The sequence below is a fragment of the Phascolarctos cinereus genome, unplaced genomic scaffold, assembly GCF_003287225.1.
Source record: "Phascolarctos cinereus isolate Bilbo 61053 unplaced genomic scaffold, phaCin_HiC Scaffold_5;HRSCAF=322, whole genome shotgun sequence".
NCBI lineage: Eukaryota > Metazoa > Chordata > Mammalia > Diprotodontia > Phascolarctidae > Phascolarctos > Phascolarctos cinereus.
In genome coordinates, this window is record NW_027555958.1 from 175,519,736 (window position 1) to 175,539,605 (window position 19,870).

At 40.5% G+C, this 19,870-nt stretch overlaps 1 protein-coding gene across 2 annotated transcripts in view; it reads left to right on the forward strand.

The window, feature by feature from the left end:
* Positions 1-14,635, forward strand: part of BACH2 (BACH transcriptional regulator 2) — a 412,299-nt gene extending 397,664 nt beyond the window's left edge. For both annotated transcript variants that reach the window (XM_020963049.2, XM_020963047.2), the window contains 2 exons: positions 3,243-3,449; positions 7,955-14,635. In XM_020963049.2, the coding sequence (XP_020818708.1) occupies positions 3,243-3,449; positions 7,955-8,434 (687 nt within the window). In that variant the 3' untranslated portion in view covers positions 8,435-14,635. The remainder of the gene's footprint in view (positions 1-3,242; positions 3,450-7,954) is intronic.
* The last annotated feature ends 5,235 nt before the right edge of the window (positions 14,636-19,870 follow it).

Consider the following 19,870-nt stretch of genomic DNA (forward strand, 5'->3'; position numbering starts at 1 on the left):
ACATTGCCATGCCACCAATCAAAATCTTTCCAGCCATTAGAGATTGCACTCTACTGCCTTTAAGGACGGAGGATCACCTCCACACCTTGACATGGCATCAAGGAAGAACTTTAAGGAGAGTGTCATCAGTTACTCAGAGGCAGTCCTGACTACAAGGGCAGTTCTCTTATCTGTCTACCTCACAACGTTGCCTCTCTCAACTCTGACCTACTTGCTATGTGACGCTGAGCAAGTCACTTCCTCTCAAGATGCTAGGTAACTGTCTGAGACTGGAAGTTTCAGATGTTTCAACCTGCATTGGTAGAGGGATTCCCTCACCAAGAGCTGCCTTCGTTGTTGTTAAGTCATTTTCAATCGTGTTCAACTCTTTGTGACCTCTTGTGGGGTTTTCTTGGCAAAGATACTGGAGTGGTTTGCCTTTTCCTTCTAACAGATGAGGAAACTGAGGCAAACAGTGTTAACTGGTTTGCCAAGAGTCAAAGAGGTAGTAATTCCCTGAGGTCATATTTGAACTCAGGAAGATGAGTCTTCCAGATTCCAGGCCCAGCACTCTATCCTACTGTGTCACCCAGCTGCCCATGAAATCACAAGTCCCACTCCTATCCCCGTCTTCCTCAATCAGCATCCCTCCAGGCAGGGTATTGTAATAACTAGATACTTTATAGAATATAGAGAAAAGAGTTTGTGCCCTCTAGGAGATTATGTTCTAACTTTACGGGGGGAAAAAATTTAACTGCCTTGGCTGGCAAGAAAAAAAAATAGTTAGGAAATGTAGTACCAGTCTACCAATGCACCCAGTAGAATTAAAACCCTGGGATGCCTGACGTTTGCACATATGCGAGCAGGCATGCAGCATATTGGAACAGAAAGACCACTGGAGTTGAAGGCAGAAGGCCAAGGCTCTGCTTCCAGCCCCACCACTTGGGGCTGTGTGGCTTTGGGCCTCTCACTTTACTTCTGGGCCTCAACATCTTCATCTATAAAATGAGAGGGTTGCAGCAATACAGTCAATGATTTAAGACAACTCCAAAAGACTCATGATGGAAAATACTTTCCACATCCAGAGAAAGATCTATGGAGTCTGAATGCAGATCAAAGCATACTATTTTCTCTTTTTTTCTATCTCTTGGTTTTTCCCTTTTGTTCTTACTTTTCTTTCACAACACGACTAATGTGGAAATATGTTTATCAGATAGCTTGCCGTCTTGAGGAGAGGGTAGGGGAGAAAAAAAGTTTGAAAATCAAAATCTTATAAAAGTAAGTGTTGAAAACTTTCTTTACATGTAATTGGAAAAAAAATAAAATATTAAAATAAAAATAAAATGAGAGGGTTGGACTGGCTGGTCTCTGAGGTCCCTTCTAGCTCTAAATCCTTTGATCCCATTAGTCATTTAGCCTCTTCGTGCCTCAGTTCCCCATCCACGAAAATGAGGGCAATGTGAGTTGTACCTCCTACCTACGTACCAGAGTTATCACAAAAACCAAACAAGCTGATCCTCGAGGCTCATGGTAACTAATACATAGCATTTATATAATACTATATATATGTAGGGAGTGATGATTGTCTTTCACTGGTAATAATAGCTGTCAGATTAGACAACAGAATTGGGTTAGAGAAGTCTTGGCAGGCTAGAATGGTAGTCCCAATTTAGTTGAGATAAACAATTCAAATTTCCACATAGTGCTTCAGCGTTGGAGGCAGATTCATAGAGATTTAGTGTCCAGTGTCATAAAGTCCACTGCACTTTACCCTGATCATACAACAACTGAAGTATTATGTACAGTTCTCCTGGACATGTTTTTTAAAAGAATATTAGTGAACTGGATTATACCCAGAAGACAGTAAGCAGGACGGTGATGAGACTAGAAACCAGGCCATATTGAGACCAGTTGAAGGAACCTGGGGATATTTAGCCTGGAGAAAAGATGATTTGGAAGAGCAGGAGTGTTGAATGTTAGTTGTCTTCAAGTACTTGAGGGATTGACACGTGGAAGACAATGAGGTGCTCTGCTTGGCCCCAGAGGAAAGAACTAGGAGGTTAAGCCTTCCATTTCCTCCGAAGTGTTAGATACCTGCAGGGATGTGCTAATAAATGCTGTACGATCAATTTGGGGGTGGGGATGGGGGGAAGGTACACAGAACACACTTTTAAGTTTATCTTGCATTATTAACATTTTCTCCATCACTCTATTACAATCAAAAAAATAATAAACCCTGATTTGTAGTGTTTGCCAATTTCCTAGGTATAGAAATTTAACAAACAGATCTTAAGCAGGTATAAGCTAACTGCAACACATTGTTGGGCGCCTGTTTATTCAACTGTTTGGTGCTCAAGCATTTACCTTAGTTGATGCTTTGCATTTGGCTACTGATTTCATAAGGATTACTTGAGTAACCCATTTAAAGTAGTATTAATGAAACTTATTTCACGTTATTCTGCTTCACTATACATTCTAGCCCTAACAGGCCTTCATTTCTGTTCTCCAAACTCAACCTCCTCTCTGCCTTTAAACAGGCTGTATCCTGTGCCTGAATTGCATCTTCTCCTTCACCTCCACCTCTTAGAATGCCCTCGTTTCATGCAAGGCTCAGATGAAGCCTTTCCTGATCATGTATGTACTTCCTGCGTACAGGTTATGTCACCACAGTAAAATAGAAACTATTTAAGGGAAGGATCATAACATCATAAGGCTAGTCCAAACCTCTTGTTTCGTAGATGAAGAAACTGAGACCTAGAAAGGGGAAAGGACTTCACCAATGTCACACCCAGGTCGTGTCAGAGGTATGGCTTGAGCCTTGGGCCATCTTGACACTGGGGCGGGTGTTCTTTCTCACTGCCTTATGTACTTATTGAGAGCTTAATTAAATACTTGTTGGAGTAGATTAGGATAAAAGTGCTATGTCATTTGAAAATTCTACTCATTCCAGTCTGTTCAGCATCATTTTCTTCAGTAGGCTGTCCTGATAATCAAACACAGCATATGTGTTTGTGGTTGCTTTGTGTTCTCCCTTAGCTATTTATGTTTAACCTAAATCTTGGAATTCCCTTATATTTAAAAATGTGAAGCTGCTGCCCCTCACTTCAGCCTCTAAACTAGCAAGAGATTCATTTTCGAACTTCTCTTCACTAATTTGGTAACCTCATGAAGGTGACAGTGACGTTTTGGGGAGGATGTTCTATCTGTTAGAAATATACAGTAGTCATGCTGCAATAGCTAATGATCTTCATCCTTGGTTTCAGGTCAAACTTCCCTTTCCTGTCGATCAAATCACAGATCTTCCAAGAAACGACTTCCAGATGATGATAAAGATGCACAAGTTAACCTCAGAACAGTTAGAGTTCATTCACGACGTTCGCCGACGTAGCAAGAATCGAATTGCAGCTCAACGCTGCCGCAAAAGGAAACTAGACTGCATTCAGAATTTAGAATGTGAAATACGGAAATTGGTGAGTTGGGACACTCTGTCCTCTTGCTTTGCAATTGGAAATCTCCAGGATTGCTGGAAAAGTTGGATAGTAGGGGCAAGAAGAAAGGGAAATGTCAAAGTAAAGAGGCCAGCATCCAGGAGAGGGTTATGATCATTTATTTTAAAATAATGGCCCAAAAGCAAATTATAGCTTCAGGTGTTTGTATGTGTACAAAATGCTAATAGTGTCCCATGGCCTTCATTGTTTATATAACAATAATTTTTTTTCCAAATTTATCTATAAATGGGGCTATTGATAGCTCACCTGATTCAAGGCAGAGGTCTAGACAAGATGATCTCATAAGATCTTTTCCAGCTCTAATACACTATGATTCTATGACATTCACAAACAGATGTCCCATTCCACATGCTTAAGAGTATCTCATTCATTCTCCTGCAGTGAAGAGAAATAGAGTTCAAAGTTCACTGCCACTCACAGTGCTAAGCTCCTTTTCCTTCCAAGACAACCAAACCTCAGACTAGGAGTCAGCCTCAGTTCTGTAAAATTCTGCAATTCTTCCCCACATTTCCAAAGAGCTGAATAGTGGAGCCCATTACTGAGGCTATGTCTGCGTTAGCCTGGGAAGTAAAAGATGTATCAACATTGCATCATAAAAAATTGCTATGACATCTCCCTGTTAGTATGCTTCAGGCAGCCTTTTGCTTTATTTTAAGCCTGTAGCTTGATAAAAAAAAAAATAAAGCAGACAAGTGAAACCACTTGAAAAGCAGGAGGAGCTCTTAAATGCTTTATAATCAGTGTGAAAAAAGCACCCTCAGCTTCAGTGTCCCCGTTGAGGAAGTAGCACACAAACACATGTTCTCCTACATGTGAAGCTCTCACCACACACTTTACTCATCTCCACAGTACCAGTTTAATCAGTGGTGTACTAGGCTAGCTCTGTTCTTCCTGTGGGCCCTGGTCAAATCATCACTCCAGTCACCCAATCCCTAGCTTCTCCTGGGGTTGCCTCCTACTAAGGGTAAAAGCCAGGAAACTTTGTTATCCTCTGCATGGCACAAGAGGCTCATTCCCCTACTCTGATTCAGGCTTTGTGTGGAGGCCAGAAAGCTCCAACTTTTCCAAAGTTCCTTGGGTCCTTCCTATCCACCATTCACCCCCTCAGAATTCTTTGTCTCCAGCACACTCCACACAGCTTTTGCAAACTTGCCTAATGTATTTCTCTCAAGTTACACGTCTACATCTGTTTATTTTTCATTTTTTAAACATGTTTTCTTGGTAAATTTATAAATATTTTAGCAGGTGCCCTTTCCCTGTGTAAATCTCTCAGACACACATGGCCACCCTGCCTGCCAGATTGCATTTCCTTTCTCTCACATTCGCCACATAAGGATTCATTTTCTTTCTTGGGTTTCTGCTTGCTTGATATTCATCTTTTCTCTCCTCCTCTCTCCTTCTTTTCCTCCTTGCCTCTCCTCTTCTTTCAATCTCTTCCCTTCCTTTGTCTTTTCCTTACACACACACGCACGCACACACACACACACACACACACACACAACACACACACACACACACACACTCTGCCATTTCTAATTTGGAAGAGTTTGGCAAGGGTACCAAAGAGAAGGGCACGAGAGGCCAAAGGCATCCCTGTCTGCCCAGGGTATGATGACCAATAGCCTGTGGAGTGACCTATAGACATCAAACGAACTAGGTAATAAACATTTATTAAGCACCTACTGTGTGCCAGGCACTGTGCTAAGTGCCATCTGCCAGGATTGACAGAGATAGCACTTAATTGCTGCGGAACTAATTGTGAGTCTGCTCACTTCCTACAGCCTTTTACTTTTCCTCCTTATCCTTTCTGTTGCCCTTCTCTGAGGCAATCCTTGCTTGGAGACAACTAGCAGAGTGTAAAAGCTTACTCTCCAAATGGTAGGTAAGCCATCCTTGTGTGGTGCCTCCTACACACAGATTGCTGTGTCAGTCACCGCAGCTTTCTTGCCACTGTCAAGCCTGGCACCAGCTGAGAAAACGAGGCGCTGCTAGTGCCAAAGGGATGAATCCAGCTGTGCTTGGTAGCTGCCCAGAGAAAACAGTGATTGGCACAGCCCCAAAGGAAGAGCTCCCCAGCGTGCATAAAAAAGGAGAGGACTTTTCTGGAGCTGTCACACTGGCAGGGGAGCCAGGCGGGGCCACTCTCACAGACTGATTTAGTACAGAAAGGGGAGTCCAGAATCTAAAACTGCGGAGACCTTTCATTTGTAAGTACTTGTCATGTGGCTTATATCAAAACCTCTAGCATTTAATGACAGACATAACTGACTGTATCTGTAAATACTGATCCAGTCATTCTTAAAGGCCCCCCAAATGAAGCTACTATGTCGACTTCAGGTCATTCCCACATTCACAAAACAAAATAGACCATGGACATGACCAGTCAGAGCATTTCAGCGATTCCATAATCATAGAATGTTAGTCCTGGAAGGGACCTGATAGGTCATCTAACCCAGTCCCTCTCATTTTACTAATGAGGAAACTGAGGCCCAGGGAGAGGAAATGTTTAACCACAACTACAGATATTGGTTGTGAAAACTGCTGGTTTGAGTTGGTGACAGCTTTATCTATAATTACTGCCCCAGGTCTCTTTATCATATATGTAGATTAAGTATACAGAAAAAGGTCCTGTTTAATCAAACTTTCACTATAAATACATGGGAGAGGGAAAGGGCTAGAGAGTGTTCAGTGTACACACAGAGTTAATACAATGTACAAACAGAATTCAGTAGATGTACTTGGACCTTATCCTAACATGGCTTTTAGACTGAGGAAGGAATTTCCTCCATTAAAGCCCTCCTCCTCTTACACTTCATTGTGGTATGGAGGGAGCCCTAGATTCTCAAAGACTGCCAGGAGAGTTCAGGTTTTGGCAGGTCCTGCCATGCTGGAAAGGCTTCAGGTGGAGGAGGCCTAACATCTCTTGTCTAAGGACTAGCCTGTATTACTTTGAAAAGAGTCATTACCAAGTCAGCTACAAGGTAATGAAGTTTTTCCACCACAGCATCTCTCAAAAAACAATCTACTAAATTATCATAGTTTCTATCTGCATTAAAGTAAGTATCCACACTGGTGACATTATAGATCCTCAAAGTGAGTATTGAAATATGACTTTATTACACACACACACACACACACACACACACACACACTCTCTCTCTCTCTCTCTCTCTCTCTCTCTCTCCCTCTCTCTCTCTCTCCCTCTCTCTCCCTCTCTCTCCCTCTCTCCCTCTTTCTTTCCCTCTCTCTCCCTCTCTCCCTCTTTCTTTCTCTCCCTCTCTCTCTTTCTCTCTCTCCCCCACCCAACCACCCACGCTCACCCTCCTGCATCCTATCTAATCAGATCTCTGGTCTCACTGTGCTGTTGAATTCTATTTGTATGTCAAAACCTCTCTAGCCCTTTTCTTCTTTCATGTAGTTTTAGTGAAATTTTTTGATTAGCAGAACTATTTCGCTTTGTGTGTTTGTTCTACTTTGATAAAAAAGGGTCAAGAAGCCATAATAAGATAATAAGTTGTCAAGAACTTTGTGACTGATGGGGAATTTTATAATACATCATTGCATTTGAGCCTCATATCAGTGGTATAAAGTAGACATTATCCACACTTTCAGGTGAGAAACTGAGGCTCATAAAGGTTAAGTGACTTGCCTCAGATCACACAGCTGTCAGTTGGTAAAGCTGTGATTCAAACCCAGGTCTTCTGCCTTCCAAGTCCCATCCTCTTTTTACTATGCCTCAGCTGCTTCTCTAAGAATACAACCTGATTTTTTTGAAATTCCTTCATATATATAATTTCCTGACTAGCTCCCCACACAAAATTGCAGCACTACAGATTTAAATTTGGAAAGGACCTTAAAGTCCAGACTCCTCATTTTATAGATAAGAAAACTGAGGCCCAGAGGGATTGAGTTGCTTTCCCCAGGACACAGAGAGAATGGCAGAACTGAGATTTGAACCCAGGTCCTTTGGGACCAAATCCAGTGCTATTTCTATGAGCATGTTGCCTTTCCAATATATCTACATCTGTGGAACTAGAAAATGAGAATAAAAGACCTTCAAGCACTGCACAATCCTTAACTAATAAACCCTTCCTTTCCCGCCCCCCAAAAAAATAATCAACAACCATGTTCAGTATACTTTACTTACTGAGACAGAAAAGTCTACTGATTTCATTACAAAAAGATATTTAATCATTAGGTTGTAAACAAAGAGAATTTTCTGATTTCCTACCTAGGAACCAGAAAGTTTAACCACTCCCTAAGCAGTCTAGTTAATCAAGTATTGGATGTATACACGGAGTAATATGAGATCTCCAGAATGTGGTCCCGGTCCGTCTGATGCACGAAGGTTATATTATAATGCAAGGTGTCACAGACACAAACCAGAATGGCACAAGTTCACTGGAAATGTTACCTGGGTGGGGCATAGTTCCATGCAAACCTTCACTTTGGTTCTGTTTCCCCAGGTATGCGAGAAAGAAAAACTGTTATCAGAAAGAAACCAACTGAAAGCATGCATGGGGGAACTCTTAGATAACTTCTCCTGTCTTTCCCAAGAAGTCTGCCGAGATATCCAGAGCCCTGAGCAAATCCAAGCCTTGCACCGGTATTGCCCTGTCCTCAGGCCAGTGGATCTCCCCACAGCCACCAGTATTAACCCTTCGCCCACTGGCATGGAGCAAAATCTGGCAGCATCCCAGTGTGTAGGGGAAAGCATGCAGTGCTGCTTGGATCAGGGCACTGTGCCCCTTGGGACTCCCTGGCTGCCCAACAATGTGTCAGAGAATTGTACAGCTGGGAGGAGGTTGGAAGTTGCTGACCAAGGTACCTACTCAGAGAGAGGGCCCTCTCTAGAACCAAGGAGCCAAACAGTGACCGTGGACTTCTGCCAGGAAATGACTGATAAATGTACAACAGACGAACAGCCCAGGAAAGATTATACATAGTGACTTGGGCCCTGACATCCCCACCCAGACAAATGTTCATCAGTCAGCCTGTGGCCAGTTCATTTGTTGTCTAGAAGAACGAATTTGGTGCACACTACAGTGGTCTTAGCAGCAATACTGTTTTTAAGTATTTCCTCCTCCCTACAAGCAGGAGTTACGTAGTTATCTTCACAATGGTGCTATCCCTTGCCCAGGCAGGGAACTCAAACAGTGGCAACACTGTCTGTTTTTATATGTTAATTTCAATCTTAACAGGGATGGACATAACACCTCTGAGGACCCAACCACAGATTATTTTCTCAGTGGCCCATGTCACAAAACCCTATCTCAGGAATTTCCTCTGAATGTTCAATTTTTTTTCATTGAAGACAGCTTCTATACACATCAAAGTTTTATAACTAAACTGTACATATAATATATATAATATATAAAAATATATCTCCATATGCAAAAGTCCCTGCATGCCTCAGTTTTCTCATCCTAAAACTGGAAACTTTCATTTCTAATGTATAAACAAGTTCCAACATTCCTTTTTTTCTTTTCTTTTTTTTTTTGTTTGCCTTTGATGCTAGAAGTAGTTTGGTAACTTGTTATGGCAGTAATTTTTTTCTTGGTTCATAGTTCATCAATATTACTCAGTTTGTACTTATTTATGGAAAAATCAACATGGAAAGCTTATTTGAGAGTTGATTGCAGAGTTTTTGTTTTGTTTAATTTTGGGCACAAACAAATGGTGCCATCTGAGCATTGTGGATTTTTTTTCTTGCAGATACTGTACAGTAATGGTCAACTTTGCCACTTGCACTGAGTTTGGGGTCAAACCTATTTTCATAAATGAAGTTGTAACTTCAGTATAACTCGAGTATACTGTATATTATTTGCTTTATAGTTTAAAAAAGTAAAACATTTTAGATAATTAAAAAAGCACTCAGGTGATAATTATGTAGGAGAAACAATCTTGCCAAATAATGAATTCACCCTCCAATTTGTAGATGATAATCTGCTTGAATATTTTTGTATTTTAACTCCTTAGCCCCCTCCCTTCCCTTTTCCCAAGCAAATTTTAAAGGCATCTGGTTAGTGATGGATGCTTGATGTCCAGATTCCTAGGTGGGGAGAGAGTTTGGGCATCCCACTTGAAAAATGCATCAGTAACAGAACATCCATCCATGATTTTACACCAGGATTCTACAGGTGTTGGTGTCTAGAAACCAAGTTCTGTTTTCTTCCCTGAGGAAGTAAGTTGTGGGTGGTCACTACTTATTCTCTGAAGGGTTCTGTTATAATAGGATCTTCTCTTTTGAAGTCATGGCTATCAACCCAACTACCTTTGAGAAGGCCAATCTCCCTGGAGATGATTGAAGCAATTGGTTGAGTCCACTGAACCAATGGCTGGTCTTTGAATGGTCCAGAAGGCCAGTGAAGCAAATGTGCCCCAAATAGGAGAGACAGTAGTGCAGTTGCAAGCCCAAAGTCTCCTCCTGGCATAGGCAGAAGAGGTTTTTTTTCCCTCCCTTCCTCCTCCAAGTGCATTGAGTTGTGTTTTGAGGTTATTTCACTGTCCTGCTGCCCAAGTATGTCCATAGCTCATTCTGAGGCTTTAGACAAGACAATACCAGAACTCTTCCTAATGGCATTTTTCCTCTTTTGCTACAAAACTGGTTGGCTGTGCACATCTGCATAAAGAGAGCAGCTTTTCCTCAGCACAGAGGGATGATGTTCTCCTCTGGTGCAAACGTTTACACATGAGGTGTGCACCAGTGTTTCTCTTCAGGCACTCAGTAGCTCAACATCTTTCCTTAGGAGGAGGAATCAGCTCCCTCACTCCATGATACTTTTATGACATCATGAATATGGACACTTATGAATGCCCTGGTCTTGCTTAACACCCCTTGACCCCGTGGCTGCAGTCTGGCTCTGGAGGAGAATTGTGTATGGTTTGATATGGGGCTAGGGTGGGAGGGGTCATCGGGGGCTAAATGGCTGATTTTTGGTTCTTTCTTTGTGCCACTGTTTAGACAATATTAAAGCCGCATGTAAAAAGGGGAAGTTAGTATAAAACGTAGGCGAAAAGTGAAACCATAATAACATATGTTTTAGTATTAACTTTTTCTGTACAAAATACTAGCTCTAAATGTTTAAATATGTGTGGATGCCAGAAACTGTTGATTCACACAGTAGGAAAAAAAAAAAAGACTTTTCTTTTAAAATGCTTTCGTTTTAAAGACCTGCCTCTAGGTTTGTGTGTGTGTGTGTGTGTGTGTGTGTGTGTGTGTGTGTGCCTGAAACAGTTTTTTATAAGGCCCTCTATGGATAATTCATTTTTTTTCTTATTTGTTGTTGTTATTGTTGTTGTTGCAATTTCTTGACCTTGTAAAGTAATTCTTTACTTCACCATAAGGTTTTCATTTGTGGGAGACAATGGTGACAACAAGAATTTTAAACTAAATGTGAATCACATGATCACTTCATAGGTTTTTGTTATCGGAGGGAGTCAGCTGACAGTATTTTTTAAACTATTTTTATTGTTGCCTTTTTTAATGACCTCCTCTTTTTTGTTTTTGGTTTTTATTGTTCTACGAGTATATAAATAACCAAGTCTGCACCAGCTTCTTGACATGATTTTACCCAATTAACAACTCATGTGCAACTGGTAGTCTTGACCTCATTCCATCCTTTGTGCGTATTATTGTTCTTGTTACTTTTAAACACCCACAGACCTTGTGCTGCAGCTATTGGTTCCAACCTGGTTCTCGCTGATGGTAAATCTGTTTATTTTTTCCCTCCCCTGACTGTCTACTAACCCAACCTTTGCCATGGGAACTATTGATGAAAACCATTGCTCAAGGGGGGGGGGAGGAACTTTTTCAAGCTTTTGGAGATCCACTTTTTAAATTGTATTTATTTACCCCATGAAGTAACTGATTTCATGTAATTGTTCAGATGCTATAGATGTGGTTTTAGCTATTCTGAACCATGTGCTTATCAAATCTGTTACTGATTCATTTGGAGAGACTTAAAAGGGAGACACTTGGGAGGACTAGATATGGGACTGAATCTGAATTGGCTCCCATGCAGTACAGAGAATTTCCAAATCAAAAATTGATTACCCTTTTTCCTTCCCCCCCCACTCAAAATAAATTTTTTTAAAAAGGTAAAAGTAGCAATGAGAAAAACAACTTACACAAAATTAAAGTCTATAATTGTGTTTTTAAAATCTCTTCCTTCCAAAATAAAGAGCAAACCACCCCTTATCCATGGCCAAAGTTCTAGTGGTATCTACTTCAGATTCCAAGTGGCTTCTATCCATGGGACAACCGATAATTGGGGCAACAGCAATAAGTAGGCAGATCTCACCCCAGCTTAGTGTTCCCTTTTCATTTGCCTTCTCCATGCTCCCTATATCACCAGAAAAACCTCATTTCATTTAAGCTTATTGTGCTATTGTCACTCAAATGCTTTGCAGTGTGTATTTTGTTTCTGCACATTCTCTGGGGGTGCCTTGAATAAGACAGAACTCCATCGCACACTGATTCTGGAACAAATTGGTTGGAAAAGAAAAAGAAAAACTCTTAGTCAAGTTACTAGGACATCCTAATATTTATGCCGTGGACTTCCTAATGTATGATGACTCAGGCGTCAGAGTTGATGCTGCAGTAGAAGACTATTATTTTGTATAATGTACAAGTAATTTATTAAATGTCTTTCTAAGGGTATGCTGCTTTAAGATGCACTATATTTTTGGATTTAATCCTTATATTGTTGTTTTCCCAAGGAAGTAAAAATGTAGTATTACAAAGGCTAACCATAGTGATTAGTAAGCCAACTACTACCTCTCTTTTTAAAAGAAGAGTGGGGACTAGCAACAGTAATTGCATTAGATTAATTGGTGTAGGAGAAGTATCTCTAATGTTAAATCTGTCACTGCTGTGGAAAGGTCCAATGCAAATTTTCTAGCTATTTTAAATGCTTTATAATTGCAAGTTTTAAACACACACACACACACACACACACACACACACACACAATTATGACCCTGTAAGAAGACAGTCCCTTTAATAAACCCAGAACGTCCTGTTGTTGGAATCCACAACACATTTTAGATGAAGTACAGGTTCCTGACTGTTAAAATTGGAAATAAGGTGTATTTTTCAAGCTTTCACAAGGTATCACCCCCTATCTTTGTCCTACATAGTTCTGCTGACTGCACCCTCTCCACCCCTTCCCAATTTAATCTAAGAATTGTTCAAGTCTTTTCAAACCAGCCAAACACCATTGGCACAGCTTAGGGTGGCCTTTGGTTCTATCCTTGACTCACTGGGAATACATGCGCAGTAATTACTTTTGAAGTTTTCCCAATGGAGGTGAATTTGTTGCAGAAGCAGGGATTGCTTGTGGCAGCTACATGCCGCACATAAATGTTAGAGATCCTGCTGAAGATAGCCACAGGACATTTTTTAATATAGATAATGTATATATTCTGTTGTGAGCTAGTATTTTCTTCTGACATTGTGGTTTTCGTTTTAGGTTATGTTTCTGGCAAAGCAATCCTTAGGGTGATTCAGGCTATGTGGATCTAGCATCCATGTAGGATGTGTGTGTGTGTGTGTGTGTGTATGTATGTATGTATGTGCTTTGTGTATAATATGTATATGTATGTGTATTTATAATGCAACCTGAACTATTTTATGACCCAGGCATCATCGTGATGCTGTAGAATCCAATCTACATGAACATACGTATGTGTGTGCAAAGAATATATGTATATAGAAAAGACCTATTATGGCGGATTAGGGATAAATTATTGATCTGACAGTGCAACAACATAGCTTGCAACAAAAAGTAAATGTATAGTATTTTCCTACACTCCACCATGGTAGATGATATTTATACTAAACTAATATCAGTGACATGTTTTTAATTGTAAGCATAAGACATTGCCATTTTGTGAAGAAAACCACTTTGGTGAGGGGGGTCAACTTGAGTAGTTTTTATTTAATGTTGTAACATGGTAATTAGCCAAATCCGACAGCTGATGAAATAAACAGTTCTGTGAATTTCACTTTCATTCCAGTAGTATTGACCTCAAATCAAAGAATGGCCCTCTCTGTGAGCAGGAGTGCACCAAGACCAGATGTTTCACTCAGACTTACATGTAGTGCCAAAAAAACACTCCCCCTGGGGGAGTGGAAGAGGGTGGAGTTGATGGGAGTAAAAGAGCTGTGCCCCAGAAAAAAAAAAAAAACAAAAGTAGAAGCAACTTGAGTTGGTGAAAGCGTTTTCTCTCAGCAGGGTGATTCTCAGACCTCTACCATTTCTGGAGACAGGGGTGTGTGTGTGTGGGTGTGATGTGGTATGGTGTGTGTATGGATGTGTGTGTGTGTGTGATTCCCACCCACCTGGCTCACATTCGAACAGAGTGTATTTGGCATGTCTGCATACTATTGCTGCCTTTGAGGGCCCTGACTCAGGAGCACCCCAAGAGCAAGCAAGAGCGATAGTGAACACAGCAGGGATCGTTGGGTGCTTGTCCTAATATTAGCACCATTCCTTTCAAGCATCGCTTTGGATTTCGAAGCCAGGAATACCTGTAGAATTTGTTCCAGAACCAGTCCAATACAAGTGCACCTCTAATAAATGCCTTACAAACTTCAGAGGCCATATTCAGAACAGGGTTTTATCAGCGTATGCAAGGGGCTGCAGCCCCTCTTCTCTTCCTCCCCAGGTCAAACAGTATGGACAGTTTTCACACATATCTACCTGTATAATCCTCTGTACCTCTCATAACTGGTCAATGACTGTAACAGGTTACATCAGGTGTTTTTCTACATACTTTTTACACAGATTCTATGCGATTAATGTAACTTAATTCAATGCATCATTTAATTGTACTAGTTCTTAAGCTTGTCCTTATTTTTTTTTCTAGGTGACTGTGGTTTCTTGTGATTTTTATTGTAAAAATGAGATGGCTGTTGATGCTTATTCTCTGTTACTAAGAATTTTTACCTTTTTGGAAAAAAAAGAGCATTGCTATGAACTAATGAATTAAAACTTCATTTAGTCGTTGTAAATACAGTATTGTGCAAAAAAAAAAAAGCCCAACCCTTTTCATTCATTTGAATTGCTAGTGTTAACTGAATTTTGTCTAGACACCATTTCTGTTGAAGAAATAAAGACATATCATTATGTATTGTAAATTGATTCTTCTGCCTCTGAAATTTGTTATACATGAATGTATTGGTATATATTAATTACATATTCATAATAATATAATAGTGTAGTATTAATTTATTAGTAAAGGTCAAATCACATCTGTTGTTCAGTCACATCCGATTCTTTGTGACCCTGTGGACCAACTGTCTATGGGGTTTTCTTAGCAAAGATACTGGAATATTTGCCATTCCCTTCTCCATTTCTATGCAGTTAAGGGTTAAGTGATTTGCCCAGGGTCAGGTAGCTAGTAAGTATCTGAGGTCAAATCTGAACTTTGGTCTTCCTGATTCCAGGAGCAGTGCTTTAACCACTCTACCGCCTAGTTGCCCAAGGTCACATTTACTTTTCCCCTAAGAGCATTTATCTTGCTCTAGTTTGAGTCCATGCCTGTTTAACATGAAATCTGATCAGATATTTTAAAACTGATAAAAATTCTAAATTGTTGCCAGGTCTCTGAATTCCAGAACCTTCTGGCCTCAAGAAGCTTAATGAAGTAAATAAGACAGATTTGTCTCATTACTCACAAAGAGAAATTACAAGTGAGTTGAGGAGAAAGGACCCATTATTGGGAGAGAATCTATGAAGTTAACCTGGAAGATTTTCTTAACGAAACTATGAGTTGAACTGGTAGATAGGGACATAGATGCTGAGGACAAGAGGCAAGATGGTCTTCCATACACATGGGACACCTTGGACAAATGTTTTCGGCACAGGTTTATGATAGCCAGTTGCAAGGGACCAGAAAAAGAGATTTGGCCAAAGTTTTCAGTGAAGAATTAAAAATGAACCTTGACGTGGTATGAAAAAGAAGGTCTGTTTTTCAAAGCGTCCTATGCACAGTCATAATCAGTCCTTTAAAAATTCATAGGCAGACAAATCCAGAAATCATCCTATTTGAAATATGTGAAAACTGAAGAGAAAAGTGGCTAACTTACAGGCCTCCATAGGCCCTCTGCCAAAGTACAGCTTTGTTATATTTATTGATTCAGAGCCATCTTCAAATTTATATATTCATTTGTTCGTTAAATTAAAAATTGCGGTGCTACAATGTGCCAAACACGTAGAATATTTGGTTTGCTCAGCATTTTGCTTTTTTAAAGTACTCTAGTCATAAAATTGTAGGACTAAATAAAATTGTAGAGACCTCAGGAGATAAATCCATTCTCCTGACTCTCAGTCAATACTTCTGTTGCGGGCTGAGAGGTTGAGAGGTTGTGACCCCTCAAAGGCCGGAGTACAAAACCGGTCGTCTGGAATGAATTCACAGACTCAAGCATTCTTTAATTCAAGGTGGCAAAGATTTATTGTTACACTTTTCAGTGGGCAAGGATTCTTAAAGGATCCTGCAACCTTAGAGAGGTACAGGTAAAGTTTATATAGGATAAAATGCAATAAAACATATGTCAAATATGCTAACTAGGGGATTCAGGGTAGGATTAGGGAGTGGTTAGGGAGGGGTCAGTTCTCAACTGAAACTCAAGATAAGAAAAGTCCCATTATTCAAGAGAGTATCTGGTCCCAGACATCCTGGGCCCAGTGATAACAAACAGGAAGAATACTGATCAGCTCTATCTGGTCCTGGAATTTGCTGACACAGGAAGGGGTGTTTTTAGTTCACTCAGAGAGAAAAAGATTAATTTAGGTTTTTGGCCCTTATTGGGGCTCAAGTGATCTTAAATGATTATCAAGGGACAATGTTTCTGAGGCTAGGGAGAAATTGGGGCCCAAGTACAAGCACCCAAACATAAGCACCCAAGCACCCCAACACTTCCTTTGAGCCATTCTGGGAAGAATTTTTTGGGTGCTCAGTAGTTTCAGTCATGTCCAACTCTTCGTGACCCCATTTGGATTTTGGGGTTGTTTTTTTGTAAAGACACTAGAGTAGTTTACCATTTCCTTTCCAGCTCATTTTACAGATGAGGAAACTGAGGCAAACAGGGTTAAGTTATTTGCCCAGGGTCACACAGCTAGTGAGTGTCTGAGGTTCTATTTTAACTCAGGTCTTCCTGACTCCAGGCCCAGCACTCTATGCGCTGGGCCACCCAGCTGACTTTTAAAATAAAAGAGTCTCAAATGCATTCTCTAGTAAATCCTTGTTAATTTGTTGTACAATAATTTCATAACCATTCAGATTATATTACAAACACAAACTATTACATACTTGTGTTTGTAATATGAATGACCAAAAGCATTTACTAAATGGAGTAAATGTGAAATGTTTAAACATAGAATGTTTATGAAAGGAGGAACAAGGAAAGGAAGAGGAACTAGCTTTTATTAAGCACCTATTATATTCAGACACTATGCTAAGTGATTTAAAATAGTATCTCATTTATCTTCACAACAGCCTTGGGAGGTAGGTGGTGTTACTATTATCCCTATTTTTACAGATGAGAAAACTGAGCCAGACAGAAGTTGAGTGAGTTGCCTAGGGGTCACTCTGGTATTAAATGCCTGAGGAAGGATTTAAACTCAGGTCTTCCTGACTCCAGGCCTCAGCACCATACCACCTCGATGCTTCTGATGAAGCTCAGAGGTCATTCAGTACATACTTCTCTTTTTATAAATGAGAAAACAGAACTGGGGGGAGGAGGGTGGTATAGATGGAGTGAGTGTTCCAAGTCCTGTATACAGGCAAGTGACAATGCTAAGAAGTTTCCTTCCTTGTAAAATGAGAAGGGTTACACCCTGCGCCCTCCAGTATCCCTTCCAGATCTACGGCTAGAATCCTACACACGGCTGAGCCCTGGCCTCTTGAATCTCATCCCAGTGATGTTTCTCCTGTGCCTGTACCTCACTGACTTCCTCAAGTTGGTGGTGGAAAGCCAGGCATCCATTTTAAAACAGCACTTCAGAAAAAGTCATTTGCATTCAGACTATGAATGTGTTCATTAGGAATGATCTATTTATGCAAACCCTTACAAAGGAAGATAGCCCCAGCCTGCAAACCCTTACAAAGGAAGATAGCCCCAGCCTGCAGTAAATCCAACAAGCATTAAGAGCCTACCATGTGCAATCAATCAACAAGACTTTATTGAGCACTTACTATGAGCCAAGCACTATGTGGCACTATGCTAAGTGATGGACAGATGAAATAATCCTTGCCCTCAGGGAGCTTACATTCTATCAAGGAAAACAATATGTACACATGTAAGTATATACAAAATTACAAGAGTAATGGCTAACATAACTTTACAAGCATTACCACATTTGATCAAAATAAGCATACAGGGGCAGCTAGGTGGCGCAGTGGATAGAGCACCAGCCCTGGAGGACTTGAGTTCAAATATGACCTCAGACGCTTGACACTAGCTGTGTGACCCTGGGCAAGTCACTTAACCCCATTGCCTAGCCCCCAAAATAAATAAGTATACAAAATAAATGCAAAGTTGTGGGGAGACAGGGGGAGGCACTAGCAGCTAGAATGATCTAAAAAGGTTTTGAGTATGTTGGGGCTGAGCTTTGAAAGAAACTAGAGATTCTAAAATGCAGTGGTGAGGAGGGGATGCTTTCTAGGCAGGGGGGCAGTGTGTGCAAAGTCATGGAGGTAGAAAATGAAATGTTATGTGTAAGGGAAAACAAGAAAGTCAGTTTGCTTCACTGAAGTGAATGAAAGTGAGTAATATATAATAAGACTGGAAAGGGAAGTTCTGGAGTCAGGTTATAAAGAGTTTTAAATGCCAAGCATAATTTGCATTTAATCCTAGAGGTGATTGAGAACCACTGGAGTTTATTAAACAGGGTAAGGACATGGCCAGGCAGCTGTGTGGAAGATGGAGAGAGGAGAGACAAGTCAGGGAGACAAATTAGGGTATTATTACAGTAATTTAGGGGAGAGATGATGGGGGACAGCTATTGTGGTGGGCATATGTGTGGGGATAAGAGAAGGTGCTAGATACTGAAGATACCAAAAACAAAATTGTCCCCACCTTATGTTCTCCCAGGCAGGGCAGGGGGGGAGGGGTATAACATATACACAAATAAATATATAATTTGACAAGAGAGATTATTACCAGCAGAGTGATCTGAGAAAGTTTCACAAAAAGATCACACCTCAGCCAGACCTTGAAAGAAGATAAGTTATATGTAAGGAGTAGAAGTGAGGAGAGGGTATTAAAAGCAGAGACGGCAGCCTTTGCAAAGATGTGGAAGTAAGAGATGAATGAATGAATATTAAGTTCAAGAAACTGCTAATATTCCAGTTTGACTGGGATATAGAACGTATGAAGGAAAGTGACGCAAAACAAAACCAGGCAGGTTGGTTGGAGCAGTATTTTGGAACTCCTTAAATGCCAAAGAGAGCCACCGGCTGCTTTGGGGCAGGAGAGTAACACGGGCAGACGTGTTTCTTAGGAAGACTGTTTTGGCTGCTGTGTGAAGAATAAATTGGGGAGAAGAGACTAAAATCAGGAAAGCCAATTAGGAGTGTGTCTCAATAGGCCACATAGGAGGTAATGGGGGCTTAAACTAGGATAGTGACAACATAAATAAATGAAGAAATTGGATGTTTACAAGAAGCATTATGAATGACATAACTTGATTTGGATTTGACTGGAGTTGGGGAGAAGGGGTGAAGGAGAGGGAAAAGTCACTAATGATTGATTTTATTAGCCTGGATGACTAGGACAGAAATGCCTTTGATAAAAAAAAAGTTTGGAGGGACTAGAGTACCTAGATGAGTGTACAAGTGACCAAATGATGGATGGTTGGCATTGTTTTACATGTGTGTAAATATACCTATCCCTCTGTGAAAAACCTATGGGAGACCTTGGATGAAATCTTCCTCAGGTTCAGCAGGCCTAGATGGATTGGTTGTGATCTGTGTCACTGGAAGGAAAATCTATATTGAAAAGATTTGTAATGGAGTTATGTGTGTGTGTGTGTACACACACACACACACACACACACACACACACATATATATATAAAGAGATGGATATATGCCATGCAGATAACATATATTTGTGTGGTAGTGGCCATATAGTATATGCCCCAGTGATGGTTAAATGACTGACTCCTATTTACATAATGTTGCCAATGCCAACTATCTGACAGAAAACAAAGCTACCATATAGATTCCTTAAAACAGAACAAAAGAAAATACTAGCAGCCTAAATCTGGAGTCAGCAGCCTGAGTTTTAAATCCCAGCTCTATTTATGTGACCTTTGCCTCTGGACCTGTTTCTTCATCTAAATAATGAAGGAGGTTGGCCATATAACCTC